This window comes from Microtus pennsylvanicus, chromosome 5 (genome assembly GCF_037038515.1).
Source record: "Microtus pennsylvanicus isolate mMicPen1 chromosome 5, mMicPen1.hap1, whole genome shotgun sequence".
NCBI lineage: Eukaryota > Metazoa > Chordata > Mammalia > Rodentia > Cricetidae > Microtus > Microtus pennsylvanicus.
The window spans coordinates 95,961,119-95,987,958 of NC_134583.1; the positions used below are offsets into that span (position 1 = coordinate 95,961,119).

The window sequence follows — 26,840 nt, forward strand, 5'->3', positions numbered from 1 at the left end:
AACCAAAGCCATACTATATATAAAGAGGGATCAGAAGAAACTAACAAAAGAACACTGGTCCAACTATCCCGTCTAAAGCAAAAAACAAAACCCTGCAAACGGAAATTCTTGAAAAATCAACGTTCTTTCAGTTTTTAAAAAACTCTATTTTGAAGACATCACAATGAATTCCATGCCATTTCTAACCAGGTCCTAATTATCAACCCCATTTTCACATGAAAACTGAAGACAATGAAAAAGTATTAATTCCCACTGTGGCCTAGAACACTCCACTTGAACTTGAACTTCTTTGGTTTTTTTTTTCCAGCTTCATCTGTTCAGCTCTATCAATTCTCCTAAAAACTACCAAAAATTACGTTCATATTTTATGCTTCAATTCCATGTCATGTCACTGAGTCCCCCCCACAAAAAAGAACGAAAAAAAATCCCACTAATTTTGCCAGACTAATGCTATTTACTCAGTTACCAAAATTTAAATTAATTATGTTCTCAAACATAATTGTTAAAAATTGGCAACATTACGCAGGCTTAATTAAGATTAAATCCAATTTACTAAATGTACTTTAATTGGTACTAATTACATTAGCTTTCATTTCAGAATGACAAATTCCCCATAGGTTTCATTTTATGGTTCTCCATCAGACTCAACCCAGGGCAACTGATGATGAGCATCAGCAAACAGGAGGGGGAGGACTGGGACCCTCCCTGTTAACCACTGCTTCATACTAGCATCCTCTGATCCATTTGCTAAGTCACAGATTCGTAGACCATTCAAAACCTTCATTTTCAGTCCCAGTTAAAAATTTCCCTAAAAATACTCTGTGGCTAGCTGCAGCCAAGACGAATAGGAACACAGGAATATTAACAACAACAACAACAAAAGATATGCACAAGGGTTTCAAATATCGGGGCCACCAATTACTAGGGTACTTCTGAGGCCTCCTGGGACTCCTACTCTTGAACCCTTGAGACACAAATCTAATAAGTGAATAAGCCTAAACCGGTCTTGAGAAATAGGCCCAATTATGCCTCAGGGCAACTTCCTTGCATTATTGCTGCTTTCCATTACAAGGGTATCCAGCGGGTGCATCTGGAAAAGAGGCTAAGAGAAACTACGGCTGTCTGCCCAGGAAAACAAATAAAGACAGATATGCCTCTGTGCTTAAGGGGGAAAAAGAAAGAAAATATAATAAGTAGGTGGTTTGCAGGGCTGTCTGTATTTCATAATGTGATAAACTGCCCTCGGGATTCTTGATATGATTGAATTCAAAAGCAAAAAGAGAAAAAAAAAAGCAAAGTGTACTCTTCTCAATTTTAAATGGACAGCATTTGAGGCCAGCTGGACAAGATGACAAAATTTAGTCATATAAAATGTGTAAAATTAAGGGATCTCATATATACCCCCCAAAATCAAAATAAGAAACACATATAGCTATGTGACCTAGGTACAGGATAGCACAAGGAGATCCAGATACTAAATGGTCAGGGTAAGGCAAAGTATAGAAAAGGGAGAAATTTAGTTCATTCTTTAAAGAGAAACTAATTTTGGGAGCGCTCATAAAAACCATCAACAAACAAACAAATAAATAAGTATGCATAAGATCCAAATTATGTAAGCAGGTAATTGTATTCCTGTGAGGTAGAGCTAAAGAGAATACACCCATAAGCCGGATACATTTTGCTGAAGCAGTATTTATATCACTAACATAAACGGCAAAGATCCTAAAATATAAATGTAAATATGCACCATTCAAACTACACCATGTATATATTAGTATACAGCATATGTAACACGCTAACATTAGCATAATCAAATAGCATACAGAGTAAGACAGAACTTTAAAATGTCTTCAATGCAAATAATGTAATTTTTCGCAACTTTTATTTCCAAACACCATCTGATTGCCTTACTGTCTAAGAGCCAGCCGTCTTTTAAAGGAACTACTGATGAGAGCGCATTCTGGCCATGTGGTAAACAACCATCAAGAAGAGTTCTTACAGCTGACGACAGGCAGCCATGTCACACGTTTTAATCTTAGAGGGCACCTACAACACCCTGACCACAAATAAATACGACATGGAAAGCAGAAAGTTGTCTGTCGCCTCTTTCTCGGCAGGCAGATATGCATTATCTATTCGGAAATGGTTGAGGAGAGTCCTCAAGTCCTTCATGAGGAGATGACTTCAGAGAAATGCTTCCTGGAGGAATTATCATTGCCAAACAGTATCATACATATACTATCTTTGCCATTTAGGGAACTTAAACCAAATCATTTCATTTGGGCTCTTGTTTAAAAAAAAAAATCAAAACCAAGCCCTATAGCAGCTGTAGTGGTCACATACCCCCATACACCCATGAGAGCTTGCTCCCCTGCAACCCCAAACTAATTACTAGATTCTAAGACCCAGGGTTAAAGAGTAATCACATCCTCCTATCAGGTTCATTTACCCTGTACAAATTTTGGAAGTTAAAGCTAGAGTTCCAGGTAAGACCCAACTAAGTAGCCTCTGGGGACCAGTACAAGGATTTTACATCAATTTCTTTTATAGCTCTGCAGATTTCATTCTGATCCTCCCAGCTCACTCATTCTCTACTCTCTCATAGTGATCCAATGAAGACTTCACACAATTTACAATTTTATTTATTAATATTTCCAGAGGACAGTTCTTTCATAAGATAGAATTTTGATGGCTGAAATATATACGGCAACTGTTTTAAAAAAGAAAATATGTATTTCAAATTTTGCATATGGCTTTTGAAAGAGAAGAAAAGTTTAATATACATTCTGATTTAAAAATAATACTTTAAATAATTAAAAGTCAGGATAATATGGAACATGAGGAACCACATGCAAAAAACTAACCTTCTCACTCATTCCCAGTCTTTTCAAATATAGATAGAAATGACAAATGTAGCAAAGAAAAACCACCAATAGACAAATGTCTTTTCTAAGTGCAGCAGTCTTACTGTCATTTAAGATGATTATAAAGAATGAACTTACCTGCTTGTGCATTTCGATGTTCAGCCCATAGGACATTTCATAATACTGCCAAAGAAAGAAAAGCAATTAAATGTGTACCTTTCCAATAATCTCTCCAGTTTGTTCAAAATGACCAAGTACACGGAAAACAAAGCAACCAACACAAAGGCCTTACCTTAACCAAAATATCCACAATATCTGGGTCAATAAATAAAAAAGGATGCCGAATCACTATCTTTAAGAAACTAGAAGTCATCTTAAGACATATCCCAAGAGAAAAAAACTCAGAAAACTAAAATGTTAAAACAGCATTCTTAACCTCTCCAATTGTTTCAACATCACAAGCAAATGAGTTGAAAAAGTCTGATAAAAATTTGATTTCACATGACTCTTGATTTCTAAGCAGAGCGGAAATATTTCACACAAATGCTGATTGATGCTGTGAAGATCTGTAGGAAAAGGAGATGCTCCTCAGAGTTCAGTTTTTGGTTTCAGAGTACTACTCACACATGCAAAGCAGCAGAGCGTAATAGAAAATTAATTGATGAGTTACTCTGTAAGTTCTTGCAACACAAAATATACTTCTGAATCATAAAAATGCTTCATAATACTTCTGTAAACATAGATTTGATTTGTCTGAATGGAAGTATAACTACAGTACAGAAAATCTGGCAGCTCAAATCAACACTCCTAAGAACCAAAATAACACCATTGAAATTGAAAGCATGCACACAAAAATATAAACAAAGTAGCATGATGAATGGGAAAATTTCTGAAAAGGGATCTGGTGTCTTTTCCTATCCAAATCAATAATTAAAAGGCATAAAACACATTTAAGAGTATATAGAAAAACTGTCTGGTTACAATTGGAGCAAGAGCAATAAAACAACAAAGAAAACCACTAACAAAAACATTTTGCTTGTGACTAAACAAAAAATAAATGAGGGGTTTTTTCTCCCATTTTTTTTTCAATCTGTAAAAACAAAGCAAAGAAAATTATACCCCATGCAACTGAACTTTTTGAAAATTTAAATCAAAGCTGGTTGTCAAAGCCAAGTTATAACAACCTAGAATTACAGGTTGCTAATGGACACATACCCACAACCTCAACACTGGTAGGGCCACTGGGATGTATCCTGCAGCCTCCAGCAATTTAAAATGTATTCTTGCTTTCAGTATCCCCGGCTAATGAGCACTTTGAATCTGTGACACAGTTTTCTTACCATGACATAATGCCGCTGCATCTCTGTCTTCTCACTGGCGAGTTTCTCACATTCCAGCTTCAGACTATGCAAGACATAAAATCATCTAAGTACAGTGTAGAACTTAACTTAATCCTTCAACTCCAAACCCACATCCCTTCCTCTAATTCATCACCTCCTATTGTCAGACCAATGATATTAAACAGCACTTTAGTAATGAAAGGGAAGAGAGAGAAATGAGCGACAAGAACCAGCCTGGTCTTGCCTTTTCAACAAGGATAAACTGTGGGGGTTGGGAAAGAGGGCTTTATGTCTGAAAGAAATAAACACTCTAGCCAATTTAATTCTGAAACTTCATCCAGAATTGAAGAATATTCACTAAATTCACTTACTAAAACAAGAATTTAAACATCAATAATTACATACAAAAGCAAAAACTAAGTCCACGAAAATGCCACCTTTACTATTCTAAGAGATTGATGAAAATCGGAATCAAAACAGTCTCTTGAATGATGTCTTCCCCCCCCCCAAAAAAATAATAATACAGATTAGTCATATATCATGGGGGAAGGGGGATGCTGATCTGATCCAGCAGCTTGTTTGGGTTCCTGCATTTATGCAGTAAGAATTCTGCACCATTACGGATCCAATGAAACAAACATGTTCCTAAAGCACTCCAAGACTGAGAGCCTCGCAGACTAAAGTATCGTTGTTGTTTTAAATAAAAGTAATGAAATGGCTCACTGTTTACTTCCCCTGGCTCTCCAGCTATGCCATGGAATGGCAGAAGGAAGGGATCAAGCACAGAGTAAAAAGGAACCAAGAAGTCAAAAGGCCCCAGAATCTTCCCAACCTTCCATTCTCCTGACCCAATAAATCAATATCGAAAGTTTGGCCTCAGCGTTTTCCAAGTCTCCTCTGTTTCGATTGTTCTGCTTCCTTTTCTGTTTACAGGAGAAGGAAATGCTTCATTTCTTTACACCTGCTTGAAGGGAAAAGAGGCCCTGACTTGCCTTTTCTGCCCACAGGGGGAAAAAACAAATGGTAATACCTTTGTGGTGGGGGGGGGGGGGGGAGACGAAGGGGGTGGTGTTTGTGTGTTGGGGGGGGGTAGACAAGAGCTAAGCAAACAGGAGGATCAGCTAAAGTCAATATCGTTACCTGTGATATTGAGCCTGTAAAAACTGAAACTCTTCCTTAATCCGATCACAGGATTCGGAAATTGTAAATTTGAAGGGTTGAGCAGGCTGATGCGGTGCCTAAAGAACAACAATAAAATATTTAATTAGCCCACATCGCAGGTGGGGGGGGCAGCCCGCGGTGGTGGCCCGGAGGGGGGGGTCGTTGCGCGGCTCCCGCCTCTCGCTCTCCGGCAGGGGTCCGGGTGCCTCCAGGCGGCCTCCCTCAGCTCCCTAGAACCGCACCTCAGCCTGCTCCCCCTGACCCCCCTCCCCAGCCCCGAACCCCCGGCCCCGCGCGCCCATCCCTCCCTACCCGGAATCGAAAGTGGCCCGTCGGGGGCAGCCGCGCCATGGCGTCGGGCCGCCGTCAGCTAGCTGAGCGAGTCTGGCCTGCGGCCGCCCGCACCCTCCGCCCCGCAGACTCGCGCCGCCAGGCTCGCCCCCTCGGGAGAGAGGCGCGGGCGGAGAGCAGCGGCGCGCGGCTTCCCGGGGCTTCAGAGACAACAATAAGAAAATGGCTACAAGTCGGTCGCCTCCCGCACCCTCGGAGCGGCCGGCCGCGGACAGGGCGGCGGGCGCGGCGCCACTCACCGGGTGGCGCGTCTGCGGGTACATCTTGCTCAGGTCGCGAATCATCCACGCCGCTTTAGTTGGCTGCGCCGGGCAGAGGCGCGCGGCTCATCCGCTTCGAGGGCCCCGCGGCGGCGTTCCGGGCCTGCGGGTCTCGCGTGACGCGGGCGGCAGGCAGGCGCGGCGGCTGGGCGCGGGCGGCCGGCTCCGCATTCCCCGCGGGCGTCACCGAAGGCGGCGGGCACCGTCCGTCCTGCGCCCGCCGAGCCCCGCGCCCGCCGAGCGCCGCCCGCCCGCTCGCTCGCTCGCGCCCCACTCCAAACTTTTTTTATTTGTCTTTTAATTGGCTGCTATTCCTCGGAATGAATGGTCGCTTCTTCCCTGAGAGCGAGCGCAAACTCCTTTGGTTCGGAAGAGGTCTCGCGGCGCTTGGGGGTTCTCTGGAGATTTTTCACTTCACAGCAACGATCTTTTAAAAGGCACCTTTTAGCTTCTTTTACCACATTTCATTTCCTTTTCTTCCTTCCTGTTTTTTTAGCCCCAAATTGAAGGGGATTATAAAAATAAAAGAGCGAAACGCTTGCGGCTTTTTAAAATTCTCTTTCAAACTCTGCGAACACCACCTCAAAATAATACACGAGTGTGTAAGAGGGGGAAGAAGGCAGCCAACAGCCGAACGCCCGCTCGGAACGGCTCTAACAACGCGCTCTGTGTAGGTGACTTCTTTGACCAAATTTAGCAGCAGCTAATCATTAACATTCTGATACATATTCACGACCATCCGCGGAGGGCCCGTGGAGCATCCCGGGAGATGTAGTCCTCGCGAGGCTACTGTGGCCGTGGTTGCCGCCAGATTGACTACAGTCTCCGGCTCGCCCCGCGCGCGCTCCGCGGCGCTCTCCAGGCGCTCCGCCCTCCCGCGGCGCGAGGGCGCCGCACCAACCAATCGGAGGTGGCTGAACATTAATCGCCGTTCTGTGTTACTGCCCATCATTTCACCGCTGACAAATGGCAAGCCAGGAGGGCGGGGCCGGACAGGCTGGACCCACGTGGGGGCAGGGCGTGACGAGGAGTTCCGACCAATGAGTGCAAAGGATTGGTGCCGGCGGGGGCGGGGCGCAGCGGCCCGCCCGGGGCGGAGCCTCGCCCTGGCCGCCGTTCCCTAGCGCGAGCGTTCGAACCGCGGAAACATTTGTTCAGCTGTCAATCAAAGTAACGTGGGGTGGCGAGCCGCGGCTGCTGCTGTCGCTGATGCCCTGGCTGCATCTTTAGAAGCAGGTTTCGGCGGCGATGGCGGCGGCGGTGAGCCTGCAGGCCGGTCCGAAGACGCCCTCCGAGGCTCGTCTCCCGCCCGACGCAGAGCCGGAGCTAGGCGGCCGCGCCGGGGTGCGCACTAATTAGGGCCCGATGTCTCGGTAAAGAGACAAGCTCGGCCTTGTGCAACGCGCCGAAACCCCTGTTGAGACAAGAGAGGGAGGATCGCGCTGATCCCACTACGTGCGGTTCACATCCATTTTACGCGCTGCTGGAGTCGGCATAATTTTCCGCGTGAGCGCGGACGCGGTCGGCCCGGTTTTAGAGCCACAGCCGGGAGGCGTGCACTGGGCTGTTCCCGGGGCCTCCCGGCCGGCCAACCGACTCTAACGTTCCCTTTCTTGGGAGGCACAAGTCAAGTTCGTACCCGGTTAAAAGAGGGCCCAAGAGGGCCTGGGAAGGAGGGTCAGGGTCCGGGGGAGGCAGCTCGCGACAGTTTTGGGGCTTAAAGGGTATGCGGGAGGTAGCAAGCTGTTCTAAGAAACCTCTGACCTGTGGGCAATCAGAGTAATACGGAAAAAGTCAAGCAGGATTATAGCCAAGGTCGCTGCGTTTAGGACATTTATTCCTGAGACCCACTCTGAGTACTGGCTAGTATGGTACTGTTGGTTCAACAAAAGTGGGAAAACCGTTTTTCCTAATGATGACGCTTTCCTCAGAAAAGAAAATCAGTAGCTTAATGCCCAACTCTAGGCGTTCCTGTGGGGCTCCTGTGCACTGGCCACTGAGGACACCGGGGCAATAGCCTTCCTAAAAATCCAGAACTGTAGCTCATAGAATGCTTCCGTTCTGGAGATAATTTTCTTCTTCATTTCCAAAATAAGACGACAAAGGACTTGCCACTATAGGATAGAAAATGTGGCTAATTCCAATAAAGACGGAATTTTGACATGAGGAGATAAAAAAGGAAAAAAATCTCGATTAATGATTGCATGTTGATTGGATTACATTCTAAAATATCGGTTAAGCGAAATATGTTTCTATTTTGTCTGTTTTTTAACCTGGCTTCCAAGAAATTTAAAAAAACTTTTACATTTATTTAGTGGGGGAGGAATGAGAGAACGTGTGTGTGTGTGTGTGTGTGTGTGTGTGTGTGTGTGTGTGTGTGTTTACTCCTGGGCATCAAGCTTGCACAAGACAAGTGCATTTACCTGTTGAGCTACCTTGCTGACCCTAAATTATTTTCTGAAATTCCCAGACATCCATTGTACAGCAATGTTCTGAGACATTCTCAGAAGGCTTGAGTGATACCACGTCTGCATTAGGACACTGAGTCTCAGAACACGAACAGCCACTGTTTTTCTGCGGCTGTTTATTTGCTTTCCCTGGAACTTTTTAGTAGCTTATTACCACGGTGTCTCTAAGGGAAGTTCCATGTTCTTTCTCTAGTTCAGTCAAATGGTAGGAAGTTCCGTGGGACCGGGGACTTGGTTAGGCAGGGCTGTGCTCCCAATGCCCTGGACGATGCCTGGCCTGTAGCTAGTGCTCAGTAAATGTCTGTTGATGGCTTTGGCAAATCCAAGCCCTGTGTTGTCAGTATAGAAGGCTGCCGTAGCCTTTGGCTTCAACTTCCTGAAATTCCATGCAGTCAGTTCCCAGGACAGGAAACCAGAAGTTTAATACCAGAGCCTGAAGGGCTATTGAAAGGATCAGGGTGGAAAGAAACGCTGTTCATAGGAAATATCAACTTAAAGTAGAGACCTTTCTCTTAACCTCTCTCAACAGTTTATGTCAACAGAAAAGTGGAGTGTTTCTTGTTTTTTAAGGATACTTTCAAACGGCAGTCTGCGTCTGTGTGTTATGTTTTGGCCTTGAGTCAGATCTGCATAGTTTATAACAACAGGTCTCCCAGCCTGGCCCCCAGCATGCTGGGTGGTACTCATGTTGGTTGTGTCTCCTACTCTGCCCTCCCTTTGCTTCTTTAAGTTTTTTCACAGTTGAGCGGATCTGGGAAATGATTTAAGGGCTTATTTTGTTCTACCACAGAGTGGGAGATTTCAGAGATCTCATATGAGATAGCTTTGGTGGCATCATTAGTGTATAAAAGTCATGCCTATCAGGGTCCAATCTCAAAATTGACAGATGCCAGGCCAAGAACACTTTTTACTAAGGTTAAAGGCTACAAATCATTTATTATTTCAGGACCTACCAGTTGAGCATATTGTGAATGCCAAAATAAGAGAACTTAACAACAAACATGGCTATTACTGATTTATTGCCCTTCTTCTAACTTTTACTCTCTTTGTCTGCTCAGTAAAAGTGAGTCTGGACCCTTTAACTGTTTTCCAGCTGAGAGAACAGGTTCATCAATAGAGGGCCCTGGAGAGATTCCAAGACAAAGAAGTTTGCCTCCTAGTCCAGTGTGTGTGCAGGGCCATTCCCCAAAGAACAAGGAGCAGGAGGCAGCAACGGCCAGCAACTTCCCCCAATCTACAGTCAGATGGCTTTGGAGGAAGTGTCTGAACATATACCTCCCTCAACAGATCCTCCTAACACTGCGCAAGATGCATTTCCAGCAGATGCTGATGTGTGGACTTCTGACAAGTCACAGAAAGCAGGTTTCAAGCTGGAATCATCTGCTTCTTAGCTGGTTACAAGAGTTTTCTCCAGCAAGTTCCAGTTCTAAATCTGCGAGTCTCCCAGGGTCTTGCAGGAACAATTCCTTTTCCACAGACCATGAGGGATGGTGAGGGTGGTGGTAGGGGTTGTTCTGTCTCAGCACTCGGGGCAGTTGCTTCTCTTTATACCTGTTTTGTATGTCTCGGGCCCCACATTGCACATACCCACACACAAAATAGCTACAGTTTTAAAAATTCTGAAAGTATAACCAAAACTTAATCCAAAATCAAATGTATAATGAATCAAAGGTATTTCTGGCCCAGTGTTCCATTGCAGGACTGTAGCATTGATTCTGAACACACAGGTCCACACTACCACGCTATGCGGCATCACTGAAAGATGACTGGAACACATTCGCTCGGAGTCTAGAGTACTGCAAGTTATGAATTTCAGTGTTTTTAGTGTACGTACAAAGTTTTCCGCTCTTATGGAAAAATAATTTAATTACAGAAAACAGACTTTTAATATTTTCCTACCACTCTTCTTCTGCATGTAAGTATCAAATTAATATGTCTTTGGATAGGATTGTGTTAGAATGTTTGATTTTTAAAATTGCTGTTTGAATTGCTGACTTGAGCTTCATGAAAAAAAAATCATTCAGTGAATTTTGGCTTGAGATTAGGACAGAATCTCCAACAATTTCCAAGCTGGCCCTAAACATTCTTCTGCCATTTGATTCTGTATGCTTATGCAAAGTGCGGCTTTCTGAATTGATGGTCTCTTCATAGTATCTCTCAGCTCAGAAAATGTTGCTGTGTCCTGCAGCAGCGTCAGGTATTCAGCTGGGATTTCATTCTTGGTGTGAAAATAAAGAGGCACTTTCATCTCATTAGGATGCAAATGTCCTTTCAACTTTAATTATTAACTTATAAATACATCAATGAGTTATTTCGAAATAAATTTCTTTTTGATTTTATCGTCAGTAAATGTTTGATATGTATACCTACTCAAGGTACCGTTTGACTCAAGGTTGCCCAGAATTTAGCGAAAAGGATTAGCAGGTAGAAAAAGTTAGAGAGACATTGATGAGAAGCTTTTCACTTTGACCAATCATTTTTCTCTGATTCCTTATTGTGGGTAATAATTTTTTTATACTGAACTTTACTTGTTCAAATTACTTTTTCTTTCTCTTCTGAGTGAAGCCAGGCCGACAGTAAACATCGAGAAGTGTCTTTTCTGTTGGAGCTCCCATCTCTCTGTTGGAGCCTCATGTGCAGGAGGGGACAAGAGTTGGGAAAAGAAATGAAGGGTGAGGGAACCCCAGTACCCGGGGAGATGGAACAGCACCAGATGGGAAGGCTTCCTGGAAGAGACAATGTTTAAGCAGAGACCTGAATGTCAAGAACAAGTTGGCTGTTGCACGCACCATAAAGTGAATTCAGGTGAATGTAAAAGCTTCAATTTCAGAAAATGTTGGCAAAGGTGAGAGATTAAAAAAAAAAAAAAGTATGGGGCAGGTGGAGAAACTTCATATTAAGTCATGACTACATGAATCCGAGTCAATAAAGACCAATCTATTGTTTTTATCTATGGGCAGTTGATTTGGGAGACATGTGTTGACCAATCTATTGTTTTTATCTGTGGGCAGTTGATTTGGGAGACATGTGTTGACCAATCTATTGTTTTTATCTGTGGGCAGTTGATTTGGGAGACCTGTGTTTCGTATATACACGCACAATCACGTGCACACGCACACATGCACTCACTCACCCGCCTGTTGCTGTACCATGGTCTCACCCACTAATGGCTGGCAGCAAATTTTAATTTGAGTAGAGGCTGCATGCAATTCAAATATGCAAGATCTGCTTTGAATGTACAAGTGAAACAGTGACGATCACGGAGGCCATTTCTAGATCAGCAAGATTTGTTCAGTGAGTGGTCACCACCACCCTTTCACCTATGGTAAGATGGAGATAACAAAACCGTAGTCTAATTATGTAAAAGAACTTAGTGTCTCCAAGAGTGCCAGACTTGTAGGTTTGTCTAGGTAGCTAGAGCTTTGTCTTTTCTGATTGCCATGGTGTGGGGTGATGGAGACCAAGAGCTACCTTTGGATTGGGAAGCTCTTTCTTGGTGGGTAAAAGGCAAGTGGACTTTGCCTTTTTGCAGGAAGGGGGATGGTCTGCAAACGAGATAGGCAAATTTACATAGACACTGAAGAAACTTCAGGGAGAAAAGAACATTCTTCATTCAAGTGTTGTATTAATTGAACTTCTAAAGACCACTCTTATTGTGAGTAATTAAGGCCCTTCTCCCTGCTAGGGACACAGGTACCAACAAAGTTTGTTTGAGTGATGGGAAAGGGCCATCTGGTTTTTGCTTTGCTTAAGGAGTTGACCAGTGAACCAGGCCCACATGCAGATCAAGAAATATCTTTCTCGTTCTGAAAAAGGTCAACATTAATGGGGAGTGTGTGGGAATGATAAACTGTCAGCAGTCGACATGCCTTAAGTCAGCAGTGGTTCTGAAATCTAATGAAGACCCTAGGTTCTCTCCTACCTAGGCAGGTAGAGAACTGCAGCTTTACTTCCTTCACCTATGCCAATCAAGCAAGTCAACTATGAGAAATATACCATCCAAAAGTATCTCTTCCTGGAGAAAACCTCACTTTATCATTATTTTCCCGGAATCTAGAAGGAATCTTGAAGAAATTGTTCTATTTTGTCCAGTGACTTAAAGCAAACAGGGTATCGTTATTTTTACCTTAAAGGTTAAACACTGAGACCCCAAACAATTACTTGCCCAAGGTCATATGATTTGAAAGCACTGTACATCAGAACTCCTGTCCCCTGCCTCCTTATAAGATGCCTTGCATAAACCCTGATTCCACAAGTAGATATTCAATCCAAGTAGGCAATTTAAATACTGCTCAGCTCACCTGCCCGGTTTAAGCCTTTTTAAACATATGTTTTATTGCTGGAATGTGGGTGGATGGTGAATCCAGGAAGGACTGTTGGTGCTGCCCCAGGGCACAGGCAGAAACGGAGTATTCCCACAGCCACAGGAAGCACCTGCCTGCCTCTCGGTAGCCCTGTGTGGAGTGTCTGAAGGCTTGATAAGTGAGATTCAAGGGAAATGAATGGTGCTGAAGCTGTAGTCTGACTCCGGGAGAACAGCAGGGTTCACACCTGTGCAGCTGATCATGGAGCCTCCACACAGGCTCCTGCTCTTGCTAACGATCGCAACAACCTGCAGGGCAGAGTTTACAGGAGAAAAATTGCATATTTACTCTCGGAGATCCGCAGTTGGAGAACAGAATAGGTATAGGAGAAAAGCAGCTAAACATCCCATCATTCTATACAAGAAAGTAATTAATGAAACTCTACCTCTATCGATAGCCCATTTCTTGATCGCCTATAATCTGCTCAGCTTTAAATCTTTCTGATCTCATCTATATGAAGTCTTTCCATAAAGGACATCTATGTGATCTCTACACCCTTTTCCACCTAGATGCAAGCACTGGCCCTTCTAAAAACACCATCTTAAAGTTGAATTTTTAACATAGAAAGATTTTTATTTATCTACATTTGCTAAACTTGATTATGTTTTTCTGCCTATATTTTTTAATTGTCCAAGGAATAAACTGTTGGAATGCGGATTGAGGGGGTATGAATTCAGACACTTGTTGAAAAGTGATGGCTACACAGAAAAGTAATCTGAGCTGTAAGGGTCTGTAATCTTAATGTCAGCAGTGAGCAAGTTCCTCCTGCCATCATTCAGTTCGGTACTTGTTCTCAATATTCTACTGCATAGGACAACTCTGATCGATCACATCACTTCCTTTAACAGCAATCTATGAAAAATATTTGAATGAGCCACCATTCATAGTGTATCTCACCTCATTGTACTGCTACTTTGAGAAAAGACTCCATTCATAAAGCTGTCTTCTTCCTTCACTGCTTGGTTTAATATAGAGCAGAATGTAAATGCTTTTAGTCTAGTTTTTAAGGGTTTATTTTATTTAAGTGTATATGTACGTATATGCATACTTATATAAATACACATATGTATTTACACACATGAGTGCAGTTACCTATGTAGGCCTACATAGGTCAGAGGAAGGTGCCAGATACCTTAGCACTGGAGTTGCCAGCAGTTGTGAGTTACTCAACACACGATCTAGAAACAGAACTTGAGTTCTCTGAAAGAAACTATATGTAAGTCATCTTCCCAGTGCCTAGTATGGGTTTCTGTTAAAAAAAAAATGTCCTAAAGAGATATGGCTATTGTAGAGATCACAGTGTTTACAGAGTTCCATAATCTTTTTACTATATATCAATATCCAAAAGCACCAAGAAATAGATGAGTTTTAAAATCCCATTTTGCACCCTAGCCAACTGAGCTTCTGTAAAACCAACAGTCCCTTTAATCTTACACAACTGTAGTAAGCAAACAAGTTGGAAATAAAGATTGAGCTTTAGAGTTCACCTCTTTCCAGTTTACTAAAGCTGCCCTTTAATTCTGTACAACCGTTTTATTGCTTTGTGCTCTATGAAGTGTTTCCTTATAAAACTGTTAAGAAGAGGAAATGGCATTTGTGATTGTCTTACCAAAATGGAAACCATAACTCAGAGTGGCCAGCTTGGTTCCTATGCATGTCTACAAACAAGGATGTGTGAACTACACAGTTTGGGCTAGGGATTTATCTGGGTAGTAGAATGATTATCTGGTGTATGTGAGGCCCTGCATTCAAGCCTCAGTACTCAGAACACCAAAACAGACTCCACAATTTAAATTCTTCTGAACAGCCACAAAGAAGAACCAGGCATTAATGGCTTAGATATTTACATTTAAAAGTATCTGGGAAGGTATCATTTGCATAACTTAAATGCCAGCTAATTGGGTATCTTCATCTTCCAGCCTCCTAGATTTCTTGTTTTTGTAGCTGTGAGCAAGATACTTCCCCAGCAATCCATGTATGATCACAAGCCCAATATCCTTCTCAGCATCTCCAGGGAACTCCGGAGATTTCTGCTCCTTGGAATCTTTCTTTGCCCACTGTGATTTCTTCTTTTTGATGAAAGCTTGGTCTTCATCACGTGCTTACAGCGCATCTTTCCATTTTCACATCAGACTGACATTTTGGACATTCTTTACTCTTCTGATTAACTCTGACACAGGCTGTACATGGTGAGTATTCTCTACTGAAGATGCAGATGATGGAGGGTATCGCGAGTCAAGCAGACAAACAGGGAGAGTGTGATACTCTCTCTGTCCTATGCTTATTGTCCCTACTCCTTCTACCTGCTCAATGGCAGATGCCTCTATGCAATGGACCAGCGGTCCCATCCAACCTCCTCCGAGGAAATCCGCGGACAGTGTGATTGGTATACGTTTCCTGAGATAGTCGCTCCCATACGGAGTATTTTAGAGCTTAGGATAGATTTCTGAATCTGACTTTTTGCAGCATCTACACAAAAGAGATGAAGAATACTCACTCATTTCCCAGCCTCAATTTGAAGCTCAAAGCACGATACCTTCTGTAATTTATCCAGTGAGAATTTAAGGGGGAATTAAGGCTGTGAAGAGGAAAGGCATGGTGAAAATAATCATATAATCTACAAGAATGACGTTCGTGAAGGACCTAAGTAGTATGTAGACTGCGCTATGCAGACAATTTTCCCTTTACAAGCTTAAGAAAATTGGTACTTATGATTTCTAGAAAGGAAGCAGTTTATTTTTAACTCCTTGGAGAATCCGGGTTCTTCAAATTTTCTAGACAACTAATCACTTGGAAAATTATTATGATGACAATTGTCATGTATAAATATATTTTAATAAGACAGAGGAAAGATAAAAAGAATTGTCAGCTATTTACCTCGGGTTCAATTCGGAGACTTTTTGTTTGTAATATGTAGATTGCTATACAGCAATCTAGTCTACCGCAATTTTTCCTCAAAACACGAATCAGATTGTAACGGCTAGTCACACCGAGAGATTCATGCTAAGCTGTAGCTACACACCAACTACTAACTATATTTACGTGCTAATGATGTTTCTCATCAGATGAGGGTGACACGTTCATAATAATTTGATATAAACAACTGTATTTCACACCACTTTTGAAAGTTAAAGAAAACTAGATTTTTGTTAGATGATGTGTGTCAGTCACATGCACTTTTCTAATTATTTATGGAACGCTCAGCACCATTTATCAATGCTGTGTCAAGGAACTCTAATTAAAACATTATTATCTGTAAAGCTACTGCATACACAACTAGAATTTTACTAATTACTAAAGTCCAAATCGTCTCAAGCCATCGCTTAAGGAAGAAGGGTGGTCAAAGGAAATAACGAGTCAATTCAATGGAAATTTAAATAGTAATGAAAAGAGAGGTGTGGTTTTGTTTTCAACAGTTCTGATGTCTTAGGATTATGACCTCACTATGTTCTGCAAAGACCTTGAAAAGTTCTGATTTCTTAGAATTTTGGCCTCACTGCATTCTGCTATCCCTTGCAAAGAACCTGTATTTTTCCCTGTTCCCCACTGACTGAACGTGGCGCAGGTTAGTGTTACAGTCTGATTGTACGGAGTGGAGGAAGACGTGAATAAATCAAGTCCTGAGTGAGTGGTACTATTGACATGGACATGGTCTTCTCAGAGATCCCAGAACCTCAGACCCACAGCAGAATGGCAAAGCCTCTCCATCTCCGCTCTCCTGGCATGAGAGGGAAATGGCAAAACTTTCCTCTGGTCCTTGTGTAGATGCTGTTAGTGTGTGCTGAAATGTCCACCTTAGCATTCTCCCCAATGGATATTATAGCCTAAACACTGTTCCACTAACAGAGACTGATTCTACCTAGATTAGCTAAACCTGTCTCCCTTTATCAAGCTGTATTCCATAAACTTTGGCTCATCCTTTATCTGTACATAATGAGCCTGTATCCTTGCCAGCTGTACTCAACAGAATACACTTTCTTCCCCCTCCCTGTTAACTCTTTAATAATAAAAAACTCTTTTAAGAAGACCCCCAGTCCACTAGACCCCAGATTTCTGCAATTGTGTCTGTCTGTCTGCCTTGTCCACATTCTCTCACGGCCCCAGGCAGGTCCAAGGCTCTCAAAGTGTGTCAAGGACTTGGCAACCAATAATCTCACCTACTTGAGAGGCTGAGACAGGAGGACTTCCAAGTTCAAGGCTTATCTGGGCTACAAGTAAACCTGGGCAACTTGATGAGACCCTGCCTCAAAATTAAAAAAGAAAGAAAAGTAAGAGAACGAGGAATGTTTGCCTACAGCATGTGAGATCCTAGGTTCAATTGCTAGTGAAAGGTTTCTGTACCCGGATATTAAGCCTCTCCGCTGACACAACCAATCAAACCAAGCCAAGAATTGAAAGTCCAGGTTTAATGAATAAAACAGTGGTCTGGGGTCGGGGATGGAGAAAACCACCTGGCAAAACAGCTGTAGGCATGATCCCAGGCATCCCACGGGGAGAAGCCTCCCTTTTGAAGGCTTTCTGGGACTGGGCAGGGTTTGGAGTAGGATGGGGTGAGGCAGAGCTACACCCAAACATCCAGCACTAAAATAAATAAGTAAATACATACATAAATAAATAAGTAAGTAAATAAAGGATTGACTGTAATACCTTGATTTCCCTCTCATTTTCCTTTTATAAGTAAATCTATGGGATCTAGGGCAGATTTTCTGTCTTGCACAACTTTTCCCAATTAGCAAATTACAGAATCAGATTCAAAGCCAAGACTACTTTTCAGAAGATTATTTTGTTGTTTCTCAAACCATTCTCTTCGGTGCCAGAAAGAAATAAGACATTTATGTATATAATTTTTGTTTGTGAGACCGAGTCTCAGAATGCGGTCCTTACTGGTCTAAATCTGTGTACACCAGGCTGCCCTTGAACTCAGAGAGATCCATCTGCCTCTACCTCTAGAATGCCAGGATCAAAGGCATAAGCTTCTCTGCCCAGTTTCTGTATATACTTTTTAATATATAATTTTTAATATAAAAATATGTGATAATATTAAAAATTCTTTTGGGAGTTGGGAGATGGCTCAGTAGCTGAAGTACTTACTGCGCAGCATGAGGACCCCCAGGAGGAAGCTGGGCATGGCAAACTTGCTGGGTATCTGGACACAAGTAGATCCCAGTGCTCATTGGCCAGTTATATTGCAAACAGTCTCCAGCTTCAGCGAAAGACTCTATCAAATATAGTAAGATAGAGAGTGATAAAGGAGTACAGTCAACATTGACCTCAGTCTTCATATATACGCATATATTTGCACCCAAATCTTATATACATGTGCACACAAGCACACATATACCATGGACACACATATATAAATTCTTTAATTTATTTTGATTTAAAAGATTAAGTTGTGATTAATAGTATATTTTTATCTTGCTTTTGGAGACGCAACACAGTCTTACTAGGTATCCTAGGTTACCTTAAACATTGCCAGGTAGTCCTGGGAGACCTTGAATTTACTAACCTCTGGCCTTAGTCTCCTAAATACTAGGCTTCCAGGCACGCACCACCACACCCAGCTTAATGCATTTTGGGTATTCATGAAGTAAGATCTTCTAGAATTGCCATATGAAAAGAGAATCAACAAATGGTTGCTAAATTTATATTTCTCCGATTGAACAAAATTAAATTCTAATTCATTCAAATTGTTTTCGTGTACTGATGAATAATCAAATGGCCCATTCTCTAAATCATCATTTTGTGTTTTAATTCTCAGCAGAAGAATAATCACTAAAATTTAGTGTTCAAAATACAGAAAGAACTAGGGTGTATATACCAAAACCACAGAGGTTCCCTGACGACCCTGTGCATTTAGAGATGCTAGAAGTTTCTGACATGGTTTTGTGCAAACAGTACATGAAGCTGTGATGAAATAATATGACAGACAGACTCCTGAATGTGCCCAGCAGTTATTTCATGGGCAATTCCCTGCCCACTTATGGTCATGCTCAAATCTTTCTTTAGTTAAAGAGGGGCAAAACATACTTAATACACAAACCTATCATTTAATTAGCTACATTTCATATGTTGTACTAATAAACAGTACTCTGACAGGCTTGTTTGGGTAAGATAAAAAAAAAAGACAAGAAAAGCTGGAACAAGGCACTGTATTGTTTGAAAAGAACCTCCAGATATTTTAGGTCAACTACTCCATTAAGTCACCCCTCCTTTTTTTCTCAGCAACATTCACTTGAGAAAGCAATCTAGAACTTTTTTTTTTAAAGAATATAATATCTGTAAGTATTTTTTGCTAACCAACATAGATTTACGAGACACAAGCAGGAGAAGAATTGAAATTTCATATCCGAGTTAAGGACAGACACAAGCTGAATTCAAGTGTTTGTTTTCTGGAGCGCCGAATTCGTCCTCTGGATTGTACCACAGAAGGCTGCAAGCAAAACACAGGCGGGTCTAGCAAACAATCCTAGGCTGTTTATAACAACTGAAGCTGCGCCTTTCATATCAGAGTCCCGTCAGCAAGGGGAGGGAGCAGCAGAGATAAGCCCATCAGTGAAACAGTACCCTTTTACAGCAACCAGGCACTTCCTGCAATCAAAACCATGCTAGCATGTGGCTTGTTCGAATCAAAATTACTGGACTGGAGCCAAACAAGAAAAAGTAATTGATAATGTGGTTTTTCAGAAACCATCCATCCATCAAATGTGTCAGTCCTTCATAATACTTTATTTCCTTCTGAACAAAGATCTTTAAAATTCATTGTGTGCACTTAAAAACAAAGTGGCCTTGTGCTGGTTTATAAAGATTCTCTTTTAGTTTGGGTTTGTTTTGTTATTTGATTACATTCCCTCCCATCCTGCATATTGTTTTTTTCCCAGAGAGTTGCTAGAAATTTCGGCCGTTCTTAAACAAAGCATCTTTGTGCCACATCAGCTTGCATTTCCCTTGGATTATGTTTGGGTGGTGACTTTTCCCTGACTTCAGCATGTAGTAGCAGAGCCACAGCCTCAGTAAGTAGACTGTAACCAACAGATTCCCTGGCCCTGTTTTTGTGCTCTGCATCCTATTAACCTGCTGGTTGGAAATGCAGGAAGTATTGCAAACAGAGGGGAAAATGGATGCGGAAATGCTACATTGCATTTGTAACCAGAAGAAGCCATTCAGAGTGACCAGAAAGGAGAGGAGCCTCTTCTAGCATTTGTGACAACCATTTAACTAAAAATGTTCATTGATTTTAGGATCTTCACCATCAATTTGCAAAACTGGCAATGAGTTAGCTTATTATCAATATCCAAAACTAATGTCTGTGATGTGAATTTTAGCAGTTTGTTCCACACAACCCTGGACAACTTTGGTTTTGAAGTCAGGCTTAGGAGTCAGTAAAACACCCCTACACACACACACACACACACACACACACACACACACACAATTTTGCCACCAATATGGTTCAGATAAACACATGTCAAAATGAATCATTAAAGGTATCTGGCCTTCCCAAGCACCTTTTTTGTTTCTTTTCACTTCATTTTATTTTTGCTTGTTGTAAGAGTTTGCTATGTAGCCCAACATGGCTTTGAACCTGCCATCCTTCTGCTTCTACCCAAGTACCCATACTACATACCTACACGCACCACTATACCCAGTTCCAAACATTCTGTTTTAAATGTGAGTGGCATAATTAAAGCTTTGCAGTTGAAAATATGATCCAGAACCTTGCAGATATGATGTGAGGAAGAATTTCATATCATCTTGAAAGATTTTTGTACTTAACAAATCTAGGTGATCCTATTCTGTTCTCTCCTGAAATCTTCCACAGTCATATACAGAGTAGATATTTAAGAATAATGTTTAGATTTCGTTGTCAGTGTCCTGAGGCTTATAGGCAGAAGTTGAGCATCATGAGACACTCTTACTACTTACTGGAAGCGGCTACTTCCTGGAAAGACAAACCCAGTCAGTTACTGCATCAGGAATCTCAGGAGATTTTTTTTTTCTCTTGTTCCGCTGCTTGTTTGGCTTGTTGTTTTTCTGCTTCTGTTGTATGGGATATGTAGCACTGGCTCTTCCACACACACAGCAAGCTAGCACTGGACTTAACTCTGTCTCCAGACTGTTTTAGAAAAATAGCCCATTGAGTCCAACAGTGCTGCCCACGTGTGCATGTGTGTAGAACCACTCACTAGACCATGGACAAACAACATGGGCCACACTCCCGGAGAAAAATGACTCTATCCCTGACTAGAAACCACCTATTGCCAATAGCTCTTCAGGTAGGTGTGGGACCTCATGATCTCCTTTCTCAGCCATGCTGAAACATTGAATGCGTCATCTTGTACAGGTCTTATGCAGGTAGCCACAAATGACTGCGTTCCTGAGTGGACCTGCCATGCCATGTCCAGAAGACCTAGTTTTACTGCAGTCTCCCCAACCGCAGGCTCTTACAATCTTTCTTTCCCATCTGCTGAGATGTTCCCTGGGCCTTAGGGATAGATTGGGGTCCCAATGTCCTAGTTAGAACTGAGCAGTGGGCAGTCAGTTATTCCTGTTTTTTTTTTATTTATTAAAGATTTCTGCCTCCTCCCCTCCACCGCCTCCCATATCCCTCCCCCTCCCCCAATCAAGTCCCCCTCCCTCATCAGCCCGAAGAGCAGTCCGGGTTCCCTGCCTTGTGGGAAGTCCACGGACCACCCACCTCCATCCAGGTCTAGTAAGGTGAGCATCCAAACAGCCTACGCTCCCACAAAGCCAGTACGTGCAGTAGGATCAAAAACCCACTGCCATTGTTCTTGAGTTCTCAGTAGTCCTCATTGTCCGCTATGTTCAGCGAGTCCGGTTTTATCCCAGGCTTTTTCAGAAGTCAGTTATACTTTACACTCGGACCAGTTGTACTAACTGCCATGCTCTAAACAACAAAAAAGCTTTTTTGATGAGGACTGAATACTACACTTATTGATAGATATAAGTATTTAGAAGGTCACTGTATAGTTTGATATTATTCCCACTTAGCAACAATAATTACAGTAGGTTCTCCCCGAAGGCTTATGACTGCTCTAGTTGTGGCTTCTTATCCAGTATTACACAACGAGGCATGAGTTTCCTCCTATGCAGTGTTCCTTAAATTCAATCCGAGAGCAATTGGTTATCCCTGTAATTAACACCAGATCAAACAACTTCCCAGCTTTTAATTTTTTATCTTGAAACACGGTCTCACTAAGTTCACAAATTGTCCCTAAGCTCCCTCTGTAGACTAGGTAAGATTTGAGCTTAGATTCAATCTGACTGCCTCATCCTCCAGAGTAGCTGGGATCATAGGCCTATATTTACATCCAGGCCCAGAGTTTCTTCTTAAAGAAAATCACAAAGAACAAAGGACTTCAGTAGCACACAAAACTTCTATACTACAAGACCTGCCCCCTGGCTTTCTCTTTTGGCCTGCTTCAAAATACTGCTAAAAAAAAAAAGTTATATTTGTATAAAACATCAATTTTCTTGTGTAACTTCTGTTGTACCTACGAGATATTAATCCTGGAATAGCAAAACAGGATCAAATGTTCATTCCTTGTCAAAGACTGCTACATAACGAATATAAAAGTATATAGGGCTCCAGGGTTACATTCCGTGGGAAAGATGTTATTAATTTGAAAATAGTGAAGAGGGCTACTACTAAATCACCATTCATGGAGGATACATTGAAAACAAGAATTGGTTTAGCTTTGTAGGAGATTACTAATAAAGGCAATGATACAATCCGCTTTCTAAGTTCCGGAAGAAAATGAGAGGAGAAGTAGAGATATGTTTATCTTTTGTTTCCCAGCTAGAGCTTACTTTCTGTACGCTTCCATTCTATACATTGCTTCATGCTAAGCCTTGTGGTGTGATTAAAACCAAACTACTGGGTTGGACTGAAGAGATGACCCCATAGTTAAGGGCACCTTCTGCTGTTACAGAGGCCTGGGTTCAGTTTCCAGCACTCATGTGGTGGCTCATAAGTACAACTCTAGTATCAGAAGATCTGACATTGTCTTCTGACCTCCATGGGCACCAGGAATGCATGTGGAGTGTGTACAGACATACAAGCAGGCAAATCACTTATACACATCTTTCCTCTTGGGGCCAATACTCCTTTGGGCACATGACTCACCCTGCTGACTTTATAGGTACATATTTACATACTTTCCCACGTCTCATTGAGAATGAATCAGGGTGTGTCAGAGCTTCCTAACACACAGCACAGTATCACTAATTAGTATGATCGTTAATTCAGTGAAATGTGTTAAGTTGGGGAGAAAAAGAAAGAGTGGATTTCCACACTCCTATCCACATTGGGGATCTTGTAGGCTGTCTAGGCAACCAGGAATGGCCTTGTTAACACACCCAGGGTGGGGCTGGGACAGCAGGCAGGCTCACTGAATTGCTGACTATTTTTCTGTTGCATGAATGAGACCTAGAAGATATCAAGAGGTTTGGGTTTCCAAATGCTGCTTAAAAGGACAGTCACTGTTTAAGTGGCAGTTCAAGGTCCATTCAGGGTCCTCAGTATAAGCAGGGACAAATGGAGAACTCACCCATCAGAGGGATGGATACCAATGATTGAGCTAGAGGAGCAAACTGACCAGCCTCCTGATCAATCCACAGAAGACCCTCCTAGAAAGAGAGACACTTCGCCTCTCTCTCTGGTCATTAGCTCCCCAGTCTAGGGATCTTCTGCAGTAGAACCCACAAGCCTCCATAGCAAATGCGACTTCTCTGAGGATTCTGTCTTTTTACTGTTGCCACAAAGCTCCATAAAGCCCCTCCCTTCTTACTGCACCCAGAGGCAATGCTGAGCAAAAATTGGGAACAAAGGCAGAACTCTAAGACTGAACACTTCACCTAAGCAGGCTGAGTGTCTATATAGAGAAACTGTAGAGAGGATTAAAGTCTCCCAGACTGTTAAATCCAGTGATGTTCTTTTATCCCTGTTTCTCAGGTAGATATTTATCAGTTCGTAGAAAAATGGAAGAAACTGTTTCTATTAATATCTGTTGGTAATATAAGTGAATATGTTATTCCTGGTCTCAGAGTGATGAAGGTACTACCCTCGAGAAGGACAGAATCTGGAGAGTGATAATGGGAGAACCCGCATCAATATAACATAAGGTATCCATTAACATGAAAATCTGTGCAAGGCAGATCAACTTTCAATTATGCATAAGTCAACACATTGTGATTCTGTGAGCATCACTATGATATTAATGGTGTTTTCATTGAACCAAAGGGTAGTGCCATTATTATGTGACATCTTAATGCTATTCCTTGACCCTGGTTTAGAAACAAGCAGGTACTTCAGTGGGTTATACCTTTAATCATAACTGTCAGGAACAAGTGACAACAGAAGTTTCAGCACTGTAAGAGATTAATGTCTGCTTCTCAACGGACCTTTTCAAGAAATAATACAAAATGAGACAAAGATAAGCAGATGTCAGAGATAGACAGAGAAGTGTGTTTAAGGTCATCAGAGAATGACCAGAGAGGATTAACAGATTCGGGGAGAAATAGAAACAGAGCTGTGGATTCTTTGGGGCATGTCAGGACTATGAGCTACCTATAGCATCGTAGCGCTCCATGCACATCTTCCTCACTGATGACACCATGGCCTTCCAGCCTTGATCTGCATCATCTGCTTGGTTCTTTCTTTAGCTCAGGATCAGGATTCCTCTAGTTCTCCTACCTCAAAAATCTGTGTGTGCACATGTGTATGTGTAGATATGTAGGTGCTGGGTAAGCAGAACAGGTGATATCAAATGGATGGACCACGGTGTTGTGATGACAGAGCACTTTGGATCTTCCCTTTGAATTTGAATGACCTCCCTCTTTATGAAGCTGGACTTATTGACTGAAGGCCATTATCATGGTGAGATGAATGAGAGGAAGTGGTTACACATGCTCTTTCCTCCTTTTGTGTTTATAGCTACCCAGAAGTGAACATCAATATTTAAATGTCTGGATTATCTGAGGCTTGTAAAAAACCAATTAGCTACTCCTCAAGCCCAGTGTTTGGAGCCTTTGTGGACCAGAGCATGGAACTGTTTAGTTCTTGTGGTCAGAGGATGTGGACTCAGAGAAAGGTTAGAAGGGTAAGGGTCATTGCTGGGTTAGTGGGGCCTTATGGTAAAGTGTATCCTGAAAGAACAGGCTGGAGCCAGATCAGGAGGCTGGGGCAGCCCTTAAGAGGCAGTTAGTGGAGGGCTCAGCAAGAATCCTGGCCACACTGGGAACATGTGGGCAAATACATCATAAACTTGAGCCTTTAATTCTGAACAGTTAGGACCATCTCTGGCTTCAAGGGAAGCCTGCCAGATTGCCAAGTCGTAGTAAACTGCAGTGATTCTGGTTTCTTGAAATGAACATGTCTGCTCCCTTCAGAGGTTAGTTACACACTTGTATCTGCATATAGGGCCAGATTCTCAAGCTGCAGGGACATCTATGCTTGGCCTGGAGCTGAGGGCTTAGACCTTCTGGATTAGGGCTCATGTTATTGGGTAGGGTTCCTGTTTCGTTAGTCCAGACTCCCAGGATGTCTGTCAGAGACCAGTGTTCTTGCTTCGTTGGTATTCCTTTTCCTAGTTGGAGGCATCATTAGCTGTCTAGGCAATATCCATTCATCTACTTCTTTATTAATAGAACTTCCTTTGTGTTTCTGGACGATAGTTTCCAGGAAAGATTTTACCTCCTTCATCAAGAAGAACAGGATTAACCAGCCTACCACTTCCTGACTTGAGCTCAGACACACTGTCTGGAGCAATGGGATGAGTATGTGGCTAATTAAAGTACAGAAGCCAAGGTCAATTTTTTTCAACAATTATTTGTTAAGCACCTGCTATATTTCTTGTCCCATGGACTGGACACTGCCACCATCATCTTCTCTATTAAGGCCTAGGCTGAAGCTGCTGCTGCAGCTAAACTTCTGCCCATATTGAAGACCTGGGGGACAAAAATTAGATTCTGTTAGACCTTCTTACATGCCCACACTAGCAGTGGCAGAGTGAGCGGAAGAAGGATGGGAGCCTCTGTCGGGCCCTCTTGTCTTTATGAATGGGGTGCTTGAACCGTTACTTTGTTAACGTGTGGTCTGAAGACAACTGGCACAGGAGATTAGAAGAGTCTAGAAAGAAGGTGGTCAAGGTGAAGTCACCCAAAATATGAAAGCGTCTAGTGGTGACTAGAACATATCCAACCACAACTACAGTTTCCAAAGTGCAGAAGAGTAAACGTAACTTTTATCATGATTTCAACAGTTTCAAAGTGTATCTGATTTTGTGTGTCTGATCTTTATCGAACAGATTCAGGCAGAGTAGGTACTCCTGAGTCTCAAAACATTGAGGTTGCTTTTATAGAATATGACTATTATCTGAATTTTTACTTAAAAAGAAAAATATGTGTGTCTATGTGACAATTTCAGCTGGAAATGGCTATGGCATATTTGAATATAAACGAACAGGATTGGCTTTTATATACAAGTGAATTTGTTTTCTGAAAAGTGAAGGTATTCTGTTGGGAGGCTAGGGTGACTATTTTTCATTAGACTCTTACTAGATTTTATTCCAAATGCTTATCAACCTTTGAATTCTCGTTTTGTAAAGACAAAGCCACATAACAGACCTGATCTCCAGCTAAATTTATAGAGAACAAAAGTGCCAAAAGATGACCCAAATCACGTTACTCTGTTACCCCTTCACCTCTTCTCTTACATATTACCTGGGCATGGTCTGAGTTGCTCTCAATGTTGCTCTGCATGCAACCCACTGGCAGGTCTAGAGCAGTCTTCCATGGAGCTGTGTTCCTGGATTTGCTGTGTTTACACAAAATATGCATGTTCCAGAAAGAGCACCCTGCTTCTGGAAACAGTCTTCAAAATTTATAGTTTGAATCTGGACTGGTTCCACAGATTAGATGCTATTTGCTTAAACTCTAGCCTGCAGTATCTTGGAATTCAAACCACATATCATCCATCAAGCTAAAGTTCTGAAGGATGTAGTAGAAAATG

General features: G+C 42.2%; 1 protein-coding gene across 7 annotated transcripts in view; it reads right to left on the bottom strand.

Moving 5' to 3' along the window:
- Positions 1-6,140, bottom strand: part of Tle4 (TLE family member 4, transcriptional corepressor) — a 137,912-nt gene extending 131,772 nt beyond the window's left edge. For all 7 annotated transcript variants that reach the window (XM_075973628.1, XM_075973625.1, XM_075973627.1 and 4 more), the window contains exons 1-4: positions 5,956-6,140; positions 5,345-5,442; positions 4,205-4,268; positions 3,003-3,047 (exon numbers count right to left, since the gene is read on the bottom strand). In XM_075973628.1, the coding sequence (XP_075829743.1) occupies positions 3,003-3,047; positions 4,205-4,268; positions 5,345-5,442; positions 5,956-6,000 (252 nt within the window). In that variant the 5' untranslated portion in view covers positions 6,001-6,140. The remainder of the gene's footprint in view (positions 1-3,002; positions 3,048-4,204; positions 4,269-5,344; positions 5,443-5,955) is intronic.
- Between the last annotated feature and the right edge of the window lie 20,700 nt (positions 6,141-26,840).